The 13,476-nt window shown below is 53.1% G+C and overlaps 7 protein-coding genes across 7 annotated transcripts; 1 reads left to right on the top strand and 6 right to left on the bottom strand.

The window, feature by feature from the left end:
• The first annotated feature begins 267 nt into the window (after positions 1 to 267).
• Positions 268 to 1,607, top strand: J3D65DRAFT_613816 (40S ribosomal protein uS15). Its single transcript, XM_066799153.1, has 6 exons — positions 268 to 373; positions 451 to 488; positions 552 to 588; positions 863 to 913; positions 969 to 1,103; positions 1,157 to 1,607. Exons 1-6 carry the CDS (start codon positions 353 to 355, stop codon positions 1,328 to 1,330), a joined length of 456 nt encoding a protein of 151 aa, XP_066658736.1. The 5' UTR covers positions 268 to 352; the 3' UTR covers positions 1,331 to 1,607.
• J3D65DRAFT_613812 (uncharacterized protein) lies at positions 1,512 to 2,592 on the bottom strand. Its single transcript, XM_066799152.1, has 3 exons — positions 2,356 to 2,592; positions 1,859 to 2,292; positions 1,512 to 1,779 (listed from the first exon to the last, which is right to left on the bottom strand). The coding sequence occupies exons 1-3, from the start codon at positions 2,503 to 2,505 to the stop codon at positions 1,683 to 1,685; spliced, it is 681 nt and encodes a 226-aa protein (XP_066658735.1). The 5' UTR covers positions 2,506 to 2,592; the 3' UTR covers positions 1,512 to 1,682.
• A 174-nt stretch (positions 2,593 to 2,766) lies between these two features.
• J3D65DRAFT_613811 (uncharacterized protein) lies at positions 2,767 to 4,529 on the bottom strand. Its single transcript, XM_066799151.1, has 3 exons — positions 4,211 to 4,529; positions 3,871 to 4,158; positions 2,767 to 3,825 (listed from the first exon to the last, which is right to left on the bottom strand). Exons 1-3 carry the CDS (start codon positions 4,325 to 4,327, stop codon positions 2,989 to 2,991), a joined length of 1,242 nt encoding a protein of 413 aa, XP_066658734.1. The 5' UTR covers positions 4,328 to 4,529; the 3' UTR covers positions 2,767 to 2,988.
• A 397-nt stretch (positions 4,530 to 4,926) lies between these two features.
• Positions 4,927 to 5,951, bottom strand: J3D65DRAFT_613804 (uncharacterized protein). The gene has a single exon (XM_066799150.1). The coding sequence runs from the start codon at positions 5,817 to 5,819 to the stop codon at positions 4,995 to 4,997; it is 825 nt and encodes a 274-aa protein (XP_066658733.1). The 5' UTR covers positions 5,820 to 5,951; the 3' UTR covers positions 4,927 to 4,994.
• Positions 5,952 to 7,138: 1,187 nt separating this feature from the next.
• J3D65DRAFT_664820 (uncharacterized protein) lies at positions 7,139 to 8,947 on the bottom strand (the record flags this gene model as incomplete). The annotated part of the gene is made up of 4 exons (XM_066802777.1): positions 7,139 to 8,536; positions 8,586 to 8,657; positions 8,713 to 8,820; positions 8,870 to 8,947. The coding sequence occupies 4 exons, from the start codon at positions 8,945 to 8,947 to the stop codon at positions 7,139 to 7,141; spliced, it is 1,656 nt and encodes a 551-aa protein (XP_066658732.1).
• Positions 8,948 to 10,107: 1,160 nt separating this feature from the next.
• J3D65DRAFT_215697 (Ribokinase-like protein) lies at positions 10,108 to 11,976 on the bottom strand. The gene is made up of 6 exons (XM_066794536.1): positions 11,758 to 11,976; positions 11,700 to 11,710; positions 11,574 to 11,653; positions 11,300 to 11,512; positions 11,116 to 11,233; positions 10,108 to 11,039 (listed from the first exon to the last, which is right to left on the bottom strand). Exons 1-6 carry the CDS (start codon positions 11,809 to 11,811, stop codon positions 10,367 to 10,369), a joined length of 1,149 nt encoding a protein of 382 aa, XP_066658731.1. The 5' UTR covers positions 11,812 to 11,976; the 3' UTR covers positions 10,108 to 10,366.
• Positions 11,890 to 13,305, bottom strand: J3D65DRAFT_613788 (proliferating cell nuclear antigen, C-terminal domain-containing protein). Its single transcript, XM_066799149.1, has 5 exons — positions 13,136 to 13,305; positions 13,043 to 13,083; positions 12,564 to 12,993; positions 12,208 to 12,515; positions 11,890 to 12,159 (listed from the first exon to the last, which is right to left on the bottom strand). Coding segments are annotated over exons 1-5 (798 nt in total). The 5' UTR covers positions 13,137 to 13,305; the 3' UTR covers positions 11,890 to 12,141.
• Positions 13,306 to 13,476: the final 171 nt, after the last annotated feature.

Genomic DNA, 13,476 nt, shown 5'->3' with positions numbered 1-13,476 from the left:
CCAAGAAGAAACGTACCTTGAAAATGCCTGTGGCACAGGCTGCGGTTAGCATTCGCGAGAGAAACTCATCCCACCACCGAGTCCCTGGCTGCGCTTCTGACACAGAGAACGGGGCATAGATTCTCAGCATGTAGCGTCCAAGCAGGCGTGGATGGAAATTGTTGGTGGTGGTGGTGAAGGAGGCCAGGGTGATGGGTTGAAGTTGTCGCCCGGCGGATTAAGTAAAAACTCAGCGTGGTGGTCCGTGCCCAGAAGCGAGCCGGCCCACGACAATCTGCTCGACCTTCCATCCAACTTCGCTCTCCAGCCACGACAGTCTCGACAGCCGAATCACCACCTCACAGTCGCAACAATGGGTCGCCTTCACTCCAAGGTACGGAGATCCCTCCATCAATCAAGCGGCCATACCTCCCGGATACAACGGTGCTGACGGGCGTGGGAATTTTGTAGGGCAAGGGCATTTCGTCCTCTGCTATCCCGTACTCCAGGTAATTTTGACAACGGCTCGATTTCGGCCACGACCAACGCAAACCACCGCTAACACCATGAAGGAGCGTTCCTGCGTGGTTGAAGACCACCCCCGAGCAGGTAAGACGAACATTTCGACATTTTGGAGAACAAGGCATCTGGGGTTCTGTCGCGCAATATTGGCAGCCCGCATCCCATCAGCCCAAGCTCGCGAATTTGGCCAACCATCCAACCGCCGATTGCAAGGAACACGACATGGGCTTGGTGTTGCGTCTTGGAGGCTCAAGAACATCGAGGCTGCCGATTTTGTTGCAGACAGGGCTCCGATATGCCTGTCACTCTGGAATGGCATCGTTTCCCGAGACGAGGGCCAGTGCTGACACTCAGTCTTCAGGTCGTTGACCAGATCTGCAAGCTCGCCAGGAAGGGCGCCACCCCCTCCCAGGTACGTCAACGACATCCCCGGATTCGAAATTCCCAAGCTTACAGGTCTTCTTTAGATTGGTGTTGTCCTCCGTGACTCCCACGGTGTTGCCCAGGTCAAGGTCGTCACCGGTAACAAGATCCTCCGCATCCTCAAGTCCAACGGCCTTGCTCCCGAGATCCCCGAGGACCTGTACATGCTCATCAAGAAGGTGCGCGTTTCCAACTCCAAACCGCCGACGTTCGCTCTCTAACTCTACTGCAGGCTGTCCAAGTCCGCAAGCACCTGAACACCAACCGCAAGGACAAGGACGGCAAGTTCCGCCTCATTCTGATCGAGTCCCGTATCCACCGTCTCTCCCGCTACTACAAGACTGTCGGTGTCCTTCCCCCCACCTGGAGGTACGAGAGCGCCACCGCCTCTACCCTCGTCTCGTAAGCGCATGCACGTCGTTGAGTTGGCGCGTGTGTGGGTTTTTGTCGTAAAGATGGGAGCTGGCTGGACATTATGGGAAAAATGAAGAAGGGAATACCCTCTGGCGTGAACGGCGACCATGAGCATTGGTGGGGCAAAAAGATTGTGGTGTCCTAGAGGCTCCTATGGCCGGGTCATCCATGACCACCAATTGAGATGACTCGAATTACAATTGTTTCTGGTTCTGGGCATGTGATGTTTTCCAAACCGCAGGAGCTTGAATTGACCGTTTTGAACGCCGCCGCTATGCAACATGAATTTGGAGGGTATCATAATAGACCCGTATGTGTCCCACTGCGCCCTCCAAAAGTATATCTCAACCCGAATTGGCTTCGTTGCCAGTGCCCGTACCCTCCACCTCCTTGCTCTTCTCCGCCAGGAAATCCGACAGCCACTTGAGCGGCTTCTCAGGCCTATATGACGACAAGTCAGCACTCACGAAACCCTCATCTTTACACCGCACTGGAGTAAAGCAGCCGACGAGCAACTTACTCAAGCACCGCAACCTTCTTCATTCCCTCGAGCAAGTATGGCGTGAGATGGCTGTTCAGATACACGCGCGTGGGACTGCCGTGCGGGAGCGCCTCGCGCGGGAGCTGCTGCTGCGCCTGTTGCTGTCCGGGACGCGGCGAGCCGGTGCGCGTGGCGCTTTCGGCGCGCTGGTCGCGAGGGGGCATTGCGGTCGCGGTGGATGTGGGCGTGGAGGCGGAGTTTGTGGATGCCGTTGGTAGGCTTGTTGCGGCCGCAGCTGGTGCGGGCGGAGGTGACGTTGTAGTTGGTAAAGCGGTCGAGGAAGCAGCTGCTTGCTGGGGTGGCGGTGGCTGTTGTGCAAACTGTGCTGGAGGCGGGGAGGTAGTTGGTATGTCAGAAGTCGAGGTTGTGATGGTGTTTTGCGCCGGCGGTACGTTTGCTGGCGCGACGTTTGCCTGTGGGCTGGTGAGTTGATTGAAACTTGCAGAATTAGAGATTGGGTTGTTTATTGTGCCTACTTCGACGGGCTCTTCCTTCATCTCAATGTCCATACTGCTGTCTGCGGTGCCGTTCGTCGCGGTCGCGTCTTGCGGCGACATGGGCGCGTCGGGCAGCTGAGCGTCATGCTCTCCATTGCCATGGCTCAGGGGCACAGTTGATTCTGCCATATTCACTGTAATGTCAAAGAGCTTGTGCGGGCAAGTGCACGAATTGAGGTGAGTTGAATGGTTGGGCTGGGCTTGGAGCAACTTTCCGACGGCGGACGCGGACGTGGAGAATCCTGGCCAAAGCTCTCCCCACCTCTCCCGTTCGCAGCTCTTCGAACTCGAAACCACCACAACATATTTAAACTCTTCACCTCGCACCGTTACTGCTTCTGTTCTTCTTCTCATCTTGGCACATCAAGTCTTCCTGTTCATCATGGTTTGCCAGTCCTATGCATCACGAATTGAGCTTTGATCGTCCTCGTACAAGACACATTCTACACCCTCAAGCCATCGAGAAAACCTCCCTTACGCCCCTGGAACACGTCTCCATCAACGAGAGGACAGTGATGACGAGTACTGGCGCCAAATATCCCTTCCAACTGAAACCAAAAACCAGCATTACCACCGGCCCGGCAGTGTCAAATTTTACCGTCGAAGCCCATCTTACACAACGCGATTGGAGTCATCTTCTGCGACATCATCCAATCCTTTTTCGAGAGAAAAGTCCAAGTTCTCTAGGAATCGACGTAAGGCTTCTTGAAACTTCGCTTGGTCCTCCTTTGACTTCTCTTCTTCTCCTGCTTCTCTTTCTCCGTCTCCTGACCCTTCTCCACCCCCTTCCCCCTCTTCCGCCGCCTCCTCTTCGCCTTCATCTTCTCCTTCCTCCTCATCTTCTTCTTCACTGTCATCGCCGGGAGCAGTCCCGAAGTCAGCTGAAATCAGCTCTAACGCCGCAAACTTGTCCCCCTTGGATCGCGCAACTTCAACAAACCATCTTCGAGCATGTTTAAAGAAACAGTCCAGGCCAACTTCAGCGCAGAACTCTTCAAAGGAAAACATTCGGAAATCAAATCGAAGGTGAGCCAGCTGTGGTAGCTTCCAAAGCTCGTTGTCCAGGCAACTCAAATCGTTCCTGTCAACTTGGTCATCTTCAGCCCAGACCAAAACGAGGCGTTTCAGGCTGCAACGGGCGTTCTTGCATAGCCTCTGCATAAATCTTCCAAAATTCCCAATGGACACACGGAATTGATTTTCGCCGTATATGAGTTCGATGGACTCTTCGTGGACTTGCTTGCTGACTGTGAGAAGCCCCATCGTAAGATGAAGTCTCTCGGAAAACTTCCAGTCTCGCGGGATGAAAATTTCATTGTGGTGAACAATCAGATATTTGTAAACCATGTCCCTCAGCTCTCGTGCTAGATCCAGAAACTTTGGAAACTGATAGAGCATTTTGAGGTAAATCACATGCTGTCCGATTCGGGGACCGAGACAGACATGACCCTGCAAGAGGATTAGCCAAATTCAATGGCATTGCCGCCAACTCACAATGTCGACAAGCTCAAGCGGGAAACGAGACTTCAGCGAAAGCTCAAGACGGTGGCGTCCAGTCTCACAGTGACCGTCCTGACCGGGAACCAACAGCGGAGACTCATATGACGGCGTTGGATCAACAGATATTTTATCAATGGCATTTCCCAGCCATTCTTTGCGGTTGTTCGTATTGCGAGGACACTCTTCCAAGATTTGGTCCAGCGCACCTACCAATTGGCCTCGGCTGTTTGCTCGTTCTGGATCCTGTGAAGCACACCTGCGCTCATGAAGCGTGAGGTCTGACTTTTCTGGACAATCAGCCTTGCTGCAATGACATTGGAGCCGGATCGCTTACCACTCCGTCAAACCGCACCACCATGCCTACGCTTTTGTCGCTGAAGTTTCCGAGGAAGCCCACGAAAAAGTCCTTCATGTCTTCTTCGGCTTCATTTTGGTCCTGAGGGATCTCCATGGAGAACTACTTTTTGGCTGGGGGTGGCGTGTCGGAGAGAAAGCTTTGGAAAACTCCACAGTGAATGAGGCTGGCTTGTCGCGACAGACAGTCGGTTCTGGCACCCATGAGGATTTTATGTGTCGGACGTGGTTGGCAGGATGGGAGATATTTTGTATGGATGACCCCAGCACTGTGAACCCGTTCGGCTTATGCGTTCAACTTTTAACTGTGCAGCTAGTGAGTCACTGCACAGTCCAGGAAGGCGGCCGGGACGAGAGCTTTGCAAGGCGTAATTGGGTTTCTCCAAGGCCATTGGACCGCCTATATGCGCTATCCCTGCTTTGGCTCGGAATGCTCTCAACTCTCAACTCATCAACCACTCTGCTTTCGAGCTGTCCTTAGCTTTAAGAGCTGGAGACGGCGGAGTTTCACATGCTGCAGATGTACGAACCTTCGAACGCCATTTCTCCTGCCCAAGAAGCATCCAGACGCCTCCCTGGTTCATCCACCCGCCATTTAACCTTTTATTGCTCAAGTCCACTGAATTGGATGTGCTCCAAGGGTCTTTTCTTAAAAAGAGTCTTACGCCGAAACAACTCATGTCTGGCTGGAGGCGACGTACATAAGAGAGCCTTGATGTTCATCTCAATGCCCTCGTTGGATCTGGGGCGAGTAGAATTATGCATCAGTAGACTGGCCCTATGTTGACGGTATCGCTGCCAAGATCGTCAACAAGATCGTCCAGAAAAACTCCTCTGGCCCTGACATCTTCAATAATTCTCCACCTAGACCACTCCGGACCACTGTACTGTTGGGGAAGCCTGTGAGTGGCGAAGCAAGTAGACAACTCGTCTGACTCTGCCAGACCCGGCTCATCAATGAATTTCCGCAAATCGCCGTCAAAGTTGGAACACCCAGCGTCGCGTATTACCATCTCGCGACTTTCTCGATCGTACGGAGGCATAAAGCCCTGGGATGGTGGACACGTTCTTCTTGACGTCGCTTTGATGGTGTTTGCTGCAGCGAACCTGTCATGCCGTCTTTCCCCAATCGTGGTTATCCACTCCCGTGTTTGTTCAAAGAAGAGCTTGGCGGCAAAGAGCTGGACGTATTTGCCCCCGACTCTCGCGAAACTGAGCAGCAGTTCTCTCAGGCGAGGCAATTTGGACAGACAAGACAGCCCACTCAGCTTCCAATCCTTGGCTATTTCCACTTCAATCTGCAATCGATGAAGAGACTCGCAAGCCATGTCGCCAATTGTTGAGAGGAACATCGGTAGGTTTGAACTTGTCGTCGAAAAGACGTTTCCGCCGCACAAAGCTTCCACTGCCTCGCTGCTCAGCTGTTTCCCAGCGGTCAGGAGCCCCGGAGTAAGTGTTTCGTTCAGCTTAAGCGCTTTAAATTTTGCGGCTCCGTATGGGTTTGTTGTTTCCGGGTACCGCAGTTGTGCACGGGGAGAGTAGATCCTGTATCCACGCCCCCTGATATGAACAGGGGAAGCGTTGGTCATGACGTAGCGCAAGTTTATTTGCTTGATCTCGTGAGGAAGCCTCCAAAAGCCGGCCAAGTCATGCCATGTTTTGATGACAAGAGCGTATTGGCCGACCTGTTCTCCAGTTTGAATCTGTTCCCACCAAATAATCAGTCAACGTCCCGAATGATGCCTGTTGCTTACAATTCGCGAGAGATGAGAAACGTCAAACGGATGGGCCGAAGACAGGTCCAGTCTGAGCGTATAAGTCCTCGAATTGCCCTGGGTGTTCTGGCTAAGAGTTAGCTGGCTTGTTCTCGTAACAGGTGCGTAAAAGTCCAACCGCGAGCTCATTGCGTGAGACTGAGAGCAAATCGACTGATGCCACCTCATTTTTAGGCATGAGATCTGCATCTGCTGGAAGGACTACGCAGTGACTGTCAGATTTATTGCTGGACTTAATACTTGGTCCGCAGACAGGGCGTTTGGCACGCGAGCCACGGAACGGCATGATTCAGCCACAGAGGATAGAGGTTGGAGATCAAGTGAATTTGCTCCTGTTCAGATTCTGGTATGGTGCGTACACCTAGCCCATCTCAAGCAGTCCTGTTTGCTGTGCACCGAGTCAACTTGAACTAAATCGCAAGGCACATGGACCGTCAATCCTGGCCTCCCGGGCCCATCCGGAAGTAAGCCAAACATAGCTTAATTGGTCCCTGCTCCTGGCCCCTCAACACCACAGAGCATGTCGTATGTTTTTTGAAAGACCAAATGCATGTTTGAATCGCCCTCATTCGATGAACTGGTGTTGACGCGCTCTTTCAGTCTTCACTTTTGGATGTAGTGCTTCTGGTGTGTCTCTCCGGCCAAGCGCAATACATGTTCACAATGGCTCTCGAGCTCTGTACGATGCTTGCAAAGTGGACTCCACGAAATCAACTGATTATCGGGTAGTACCCCTCATTTGTCTATTGTCAGTTTCTTGCCAACAGTAAGCCACAGCACTCTTGCACACCTGACAGTTGACAGGACCTTTCGTCTCCGCGGGCTTCATTTTAAAATGAAAGCAAACACTCATTGACATCATTTGCTTTCGTATACTGCAAAAGTATCAAATGCAAATCGTACCGGTCACTTGTCCCTCGCAATGTTCAGAAGTCAACTGGAAAGCGAAGGCCCAGTGCGCCAATCCGCCCTCTTCTTCGATGGCGGAGTTGGTCGTGCATGAGACTGCAATAGACGCACTAAGAAAGCGTTAATCCATGACTGAAACTCCCTCAAGTTGAGATTCAGTGTTCCTGAGCAAGTGTGCAACCGAGCAAGTGCTTGTCCTCCACGCAGACGCAGCACTTTTTGATTCAGTTGAGGAGCAAGAGCCTTCGCAGCTCTGCGCGGAATTTCGGTTCCCATGTGCGGTGTTCTGCCGAAACCAAGTTCATATCATGACCCGTCGTTGGGGAAATGATATTCAGCACGGCCATCCTGTCGCCACGAAAAGAGGCGACTCCTTCTATCCACAGACGTTCTCGAGTATAGAAATCTCTGGCAGCAATGATTGGATTCTTTTTCTTTGTCCAATAGCCCTCTGTCATTGGCATGTAGAGCTTTTCGAGGTGGATAAGAGTTGGCGGGATTCTCCACTCCGGAATGAGCCTTGCCACAGCTAACCGCTTGATGTATGCTACTGAAGCTCCAATCTGGTTGAAAAATGTCTCCAGCATTGTGCGGATTCCGGCGTCGTCAAGTAATGTGATGAAGGAAAAGGAAAACGTATTTCTTGAGTAAAGAATGGGCAAAGACTCATTGTGAACCGATCTGTTGACTTGTAGAAGACCCGGGGTTACGGCATTTGATCTGTAGATCATTCCAGGGTGTACGCGGTCGACCACTCGAGCACCATGCTCCCTGACTCTTGTTTGATGGAAGGCGATTATTCCTCCAGGCTGTGGCTCGCTCTCCATCCCTGGGATCTCTTCGATTGCGTAGTCTGACTGGTCGGTCATGGCGAGCTCATATATGCTCAGACGCACAGTCCGGGGTAACTGAAGAAAACGGAACGCGCTGGGCCGTTTCTCGATGTAGAATTTCAACTGGGCGCGGAAATCTGCATTCCATGCAGAAGAACAATCCTGGAACTTTATGACATCCACTGCAGCGTATCTGTTGCCTTTTATGATCCCGACTTCGTGAATCCAGCTTGTGGCAATATTATAAAACTCTTCTGCAATGGCGATGGGACTGTTAAAAGACTCACAAGTCTCATGGCGGTGGATGAGATTGAGGCGGTTTAAGTATACCAGTTTCGAAAGGAGGTCTGCTTTTCCATACAAGTCGTCGATACTTGATCCCGTGAGACTTGATCCCGTGATAGACATAGTCTTGACGAATCTGGCGTTGTGGCCAATCTTCTCCACAAACTCTTCAAGTCTGCGTGCAGATCGAATCTCGAACATAGTCTTACCGTACATGATGGGAAGAGACTCTGCGTGGACTTGATGACATACGAGGAGTAGACCAGGTGTGCAAATCGTTGTGTGAGAGAAGATCTTGACAGTTTTAAAGCCGTTACCGAAGCCGCTGTTTACATAGTCGACGGTCCTGGTCTGGCGATGTTGGACCCGGGCCTCAGGCACAAGCAAAGCAAGCAAGAGAATTCTGTCTCGAAGTTCGCGAGGAAGCTCCAGAAATCGGAAGGTCTTGGAGGGTTTGACGATGATCGCTTCGTATCCAGCCATTGGGCCTTCGTCGATGTTCATCTATTCGAAGTCAGTAAATGGTCTGTGGACTTGCGCGGCGGCACGATACCATTGTCTGGATGCTGAACGGCACCCTCGATTCGAGCACCACGTATTGACGGTATACGCCATTGCGCAATTTCTGCTTGACTTGTAAGTTGCTTGGCCCTGGCAATTTGGTAGCGGGGCATGCTTACTGCCGAACGCCCTTGGCCAATCTGACTTGAGACTTTCACTGCTGGGGTGATTCCTTGGTCGTTGGGCGCATTGTTGTCACTGTCTTCGTTCTTTATCTCGAGATAGAACTTTAGTGATTGCTCCAGGCTGCATCTCGCTGGTTCCAGGTCATCTCACCTTGGTTTTGCTGACGAGAACCGCCCGGGGAATGTTGCTTCTTTGAGACGCGCTGCCGCCCTCTTCTTGCTCATCCATGTTGTATTCAATCAGGGTGCCGCTTTCATGGATGTGAAGATGAAGAAGACAACGATCGGGTTTGATGCTCTGTGCGCTCACTCTGGAGAGTCTGCAAGACCTCTCAGCAACTCGACCAGTTTTCGCTTCGACGGCGAGCTTTTGACAAAGCTGAGCAGAGGGAGCGAAGCTGAGGCGACAAGTTGCGTCGCCTCTGGGGATGCTGAAGTCTTTGGAGGAGCGCGGCGTGAGGTAAGAGCGCGCAATAGAGCTGTGGTGGTGCGGTGGTGCGGTTGCGGGGAGAGGGTGTTGGGTGACGCGACGCGTCGAGAAGCAGGCGGTGCCCCGGAGTAGGAAGGAGCGCCCACATTGGGTGACTGTGAGCGCCGCGCTTCGCTCTTTTCTTGGAGTCCTTGGAGATTCGACCTCTCCGCAGCGGCAGCGCTGCAGGCTCTGCGTGCCCATGAGGCGCCAAATCCAGCAAGACTTGCACCAGTGACAGCAGCTCGACTTCAAGAACACGTGGTGCGAGCCTACATGATCAAACTTGAGAAATCGCACCTGAAAACTCACCTTGCATGCTCACGGGTCCAAAGGCAGGCCCACACGACACCGCAGGCTCTGTTACGACAAGCCGATCGGCGCGACAAGCAACAGACAATGCTGTCTTGTGGGCACCAGGTCGGCCGTTTCAAGGAGGAGATCCTACAAGAGCGCCCCTTCGGTTGCATCTGACTGGACTTCAGCACGAGTTACGAGGACTGGAGGGATACTGCACCGCCACTGCACAGTGCAGTCCAGATGCCAACTTTTCTACGGCGACATCGGGCCAAGAGGTTGTGACCGTGGCGTGCCACCTCATCAATCTGTGTTTCTTGCTGCCAAACTTTCTGGAAATTGTGAGAGCCGAGCCCAGCCAGCATTTTCCATTAGCTCTTGAGGTCCCAATGTTCCTCTCTGTATGTTTCCAGTATGCTTGGCCAGTGATTGCTAAAGAGACTGACACCTCGAGCCACGGTCGGCATGGTAGTAACCGACCACCTTCAGCTAGCTCCACAACCAGACGAAGAAACTGTGGAATTCTACTCGGCAGCGCAGTGATTGTGAATTTATAGTGGGTTTCAGAAGCGGTTGGTCTCTGCTGATGCTCGATCCAGTGGGCGAAACAGTCGTTGTCCATGAAACCGCAGGCTTTTGCAACCCTGTCATAGAATTACATGCGGAGATACCATATGTGGAGAGATTCGAAGTTTCGGAAGCGATGTAATGATCAAGCGAAAGGGCACGAGGCCGTGAACCTTCCAGGTAGATACATTTCCTTCCGCTCGCGAGGCCGGCGCGCTGTCTTCAACAGGGGGATCGCCCGGAACTCGAAGTCTTTAATTCATCTTGTCTATGTCAGTGACTCCACTGGTCTTGCTTCTTGTGCCTGGTGAAATGTCAAAGTGGAGTCGACGATTGGCTGGCGTCAACCACCACCTCTGTTGCGGTAAACTTCTCCCTCTCATCCTCTGTTTCCCGCAGCAGCAAATCCCCTACATTCCTCACAACCCTCACTTCGCTTGCCCTCATCCGCCGCAAATGTCTCTTGACCTCGCGATCCCGCTCCCCTTCGCTGTTGGCGCTCAAACCAGCTCTGTCATCTTCTGCCTCAAGCGTCTCCATCTCCTTCTCGTATGCACGCATAGTTTTCTTCAAAACTGCCTGCATGCTCTCCAAGACACGCTCGACAGCTTGCGCGAGCGGCAAGTCTCCCGCGCCTACTTCGTCAGGGCTCCGCCATGAAGCTGTGTTTAGGAGGTTCGCGCGGGCGCTGGCTTCTCTCAGGCGAGCCACGGTGAGGGCAGCAAACATGTCGCCAGTGCCAGAGAAGAAGAGAGGGAGGGCGGGTACATCGACGCGAAAGAGGCGAGGAGAGTGGTCTGTTCGAGCGGTGCTTCCGATGATGGTCAGGTGCGTAGGATTTGTCTCGGCGTCAGGAGTTATGGTGCCGTCGACCGGAGAAAGACGGAGGCTGGTTATGATGATATGAGGTATCTGATAGGTGCGGTGCAATGTTTCGATTGCAGTAGCGAGAGTGGGAATGTTCTTGATTTTGGTAGAGGAGAGGAGTCTTGAAAACAATTTAGTGACGCGATTCCAAACGGGAAAAAGGAAGGCGGAAACTCGAGGATCATGAACCAACTTACTCGGCCTCGAATTGGTTGGGCAAAATCAGGTCCGCTTCACGCAGCAGGGCCTTGTACTCTGGAATCTCGTTCTCCGGTACATAGCAACGGCCTTGGTCGCCCATGACGGGGTCAAGCGCTAAAAGAGATCAGTCCCTTCTCCCCATCTGGTATTCGGGCTGCATCTTGGGAGACGCCTACCCACCCCAGAAGAAGGATCCCGGCCTGCCTGACGCGTTGAACCTCAAGTCTCTGCCAATCTTGCCTACCGCTTGCACAGCTTCCGCACTGGGCATGTATCCGGAAAGCAGGACGTCGAAGTTGTTCAGATAGGATTGCTTCAGGCCGTCGTACAATTCGAGAATCTCGTCCGCTGTCGTCTTGCGTCCCTTGACTTGTTTGTATGCCGTGTGATTGCCTAGTGTGCGCGCAACGGTAAGTTGTGGTTTACACCGAGCAGGATATGGATCAGGTCTGACTGTAATGCACCGTATTGATTGCCGATACCTCGCACCCGAGTGCTTGCATGATGAATGTTGCCATCGTGTTTCCAACATAGCTGCATGCCTTTAGAGTCGAAGCGCTGTGCAGTGGTATTGACTCACCCATGAGCAACCTGTCGCGCGATCAGTCGTGGTCCGATGACTCTGCAGAGGCACCTACATGGCTCGCTATGGCGAGAACTCGGGTTTCTGGTATTGAATGCTCGTCGGCCATGATTGCACGGAGGAGGAAAACGGTGTGGAAAGTGTGAATGTCGCAGAGATGGAATTTCTTCTACCTTATCTGCGAGCGAGGCCGCGGCGCGGTGACGTGTGGGGCCGTGTGCCTGGACATCAACCCCGCGGTCGATGAACCGGGCGTGCCTTGGAATCGCGCCGATTTTTCCGCATCAAAACCACCCAGAATCGCAATACAGCCCCCCCATGTCACGATGTCTCTAAAACCTGCCCTCACCAGTCTGCGTCCGCATCATGTACCTTTTGGTTGTATTCCTACAAGGAGAAGTAATCGTTGGTCGTTCGTAAGCTGTCGGGTGCGCTTCGTCTACTCCTCGTCGCCAATCTGCAAAATGGTGAGCATGTGCATCCATGGTATATTTCGCAAACGTACCTTGGGAGCCAAGTAGAACTTCAGGTGGCTGTTGCTCTCAGTCGCGTTCGGGTCGACGAGAGGGTACTCCACCATCAGCGGCACCTCGTTGGAAAGAGAAAGCTTGACGGTTGAGGACAGGCCGGTGGCAGCGGTGAAGTTGGAGAGGTACTTGAGGGAGAATGTGAGGGAGACGGGTTCCGAAAGGGTGATTTCCACGCTGTTGTCCGGGTTCTCAACCTCCTTGTGCTGCCTCAACGTGATGGAACCAGAGCCAATCTCGCCCTGGCAAGAGAACTTGATGCCCTCTTTCGTGCACTCGATCGCGACTGTTGTCCGTCAGCCACCGCCACAGCGTGCTTGCCGTTGTATCATACCTGACTCGGAGAGTTGCATCAAATCCTTTGTGATCCTTTGGAACTCGCTCGAAGGCATCTTGACGACCGCGGCGTAATCTGTCTCGGGAATTCCAAGGTGCTCTTGGTCGATGTCCATGAGCTTGAGGTCATACTGGCTGAACCTGTCGCTCTCCGTGCTCTCGAACGCGAAGCTGATGACATCGGGGGTGTCTTCAGCGGTGATGGAAAGCAGGTCGTCGCTTTGCAACGACTTGAGGACCTTGTTCAGCGACGTAAGGTTGATTCCCAGGGCAAGGTTCCTGTCACAACGCCACCGGTTGAACAGCTCCGTCTTGAGCACCATGGACACAAGCGCGACGTGAGAGTTGTCCATGGCTTGCAGCGCCATACCCGACTCATTGCAGTCAAAGTTGCAGTCTTGTACGAGGTTCTTGATCGCATCGACAATCTTTGGCTGGATTAGCAGCAGTCAGAATGGCTGTAAGAGCGGTACAGACCTTCTTTAGCAGCATAGGCTGCGAAAGCTTGGCCTCCAACACTGCGACAAGTTAGTCCGTGTCGGCGGGCGCTATGGGGCGATGGAGCCTTACTCTTTGCAGGTGAGGTATTACACGCGGGAATTGGGTATCAGGAGAGAGGAAAGACGAAAGCAAGGACGCTTGGTGGGTTGGGTTCGAGTAAGGTGGTGGTTGAGGCGAAGCCAACGAGCACTGGGGGATTTTAAGCTCTGTCGCGGGTCGGACGCGTCGCGCGTCAGCGGGCGTGCCGCGATATTAGTTCGGGGACACCGCTGACTAAGGGGGTGACCAGGGCCACTCCCACTCGACGGGACCTCGCAAAGGCAACCCTGACACCAACAGCTGGCAGAACCTTGAACTCCAACGTACACACCAGTCCCAACGCAAATCCCGAACATCGTCTCTCGCGCTTC

This window comes from Phyllosticta citribraziliensis, assembly GCF_038025025.1.
Source record: "Phyllosticta citribraziliensis strain CPC 17464 chromosome Unknown J3D65scaffold_2, whole genome shotgun sequence".
Lineage (NCBI taxonomy): Eukaryota > Fungi > Ascomycota > Dothideomycetes > Botryosphaeriales > Phyllostictaceae > Phyllosticta > Phyllosticta citribraziliensis.
This window is presented reverse-complemented; position numbering and strand designations above follow the sequence as displayed.

Bases quoted from the DNA above. Each gene is read 5' to 3' on its own strand.
- J3D65DRAFT_613788 (XM_066799149.1), bottom strand. The intron at 12,994-13,042 runs GTCTGTACCGCT...ATCCAGCCAAAG, and splicing joins AGCCTATGCTGCTAAAGAAG to ATTGTCGATGCGATCAAGAA. The intron at 12,516-12,563 runs GTATGATACAAC...GACGGACAACAG, and splicing joins GATGCAACTCTCCGAGTCAG to TCGCGATCGAGTGCACGAAA.
- J3D65DRAFT_215697 (XM_066794536.1), bottom strand. From the start codon at position 11,811: ATGGCCGACGAGCATTCAATACCAGAAACCCGAGTTCTCGCCATAGCG. The intron at 11,513-11,573 runs GTCAGACCTGAT...CGCGCACACTAG, and splicing joins AATCAATACGGTGCATTACA to GCAATCACACGGCATACAAA. The intron at 11,040-11,115 runs GTAAGTTGGTTC...ATTGTTTTCAAG, and splicing joins CCCAACCAATTCGAGGCCGA to ACTCCTCTCCTCTACCAAAA.
- J3D65DRAFT_613812 (XM_066799152.1), bottom strand. From the start codon at position 2,505: ATGGCAGAATCAACTGTGCCCCTGAGCCATGGCAATGGAGAGCATGAC. The intron at 2,293-2,355 runs GTAGGCACAATA...ACCAGCCCACAG, and splicing joins TGAAGGAAGAGCCCGTCGAA to GCAAACGTCGCGCCAGCAAA. The intron at 1,780-1,858 runs GTAAGTTGCTCG...GTCGTCATATAG, and splicing joins AAGAAGGTTGCGGTGCTTGA to GCCTGAGAAGCCGCTCAAGT.
- J3D65DRAFT_613816 (XM_066799153.1), top strand. From the start codon at position 353: ATGGGTCGCCTTCACTCCAAG. The intron at 589-862 runs GTAAGACGAACA...CTCAGTCTTCAG, and splicing joins TGAAGACCACCCCCGAGCAG to GTCGTTGACCAGATCTGCAA. The intron at 1,104-1,156 runs GTGCGCGTTTCC...ACTCTACTGCAG, and splicing joins TGTACATGCTCATCAAGAAG to GCTGTCCAAGTCCGCAAGCA.
- J3D65DRAFT_613804 (XM_066799150.1), bottom strand. From the start codon at position 5,819: ATGACCAACGCTTCCCCTGTTCATATCAGGGGGCGTGGATACAGGATC.
- J3D65DRAFT_613811 (XM_066799151.1), bottom strand. From the start codon at position 4,327: ATGGAGATCCCTCAGGACCAAAATGAAGCCGAAGAAGACATGAAGGAC. The intron at 4,159-4,210 runs GTAAGCGATCCG...TGTCCAGAAAAG, and splicing joins TGGTGCGGTTTGACGGAGTG to TCAGACCTCACGCTTCATGA. The intron at 3,826-3,870 runs GTGAGTTGGCGG...ATCCTCTTGCAG, and splicing joins CGCTTGAGCTTGTCGACATT to GGTCATGTCTGTCTCGGTCC.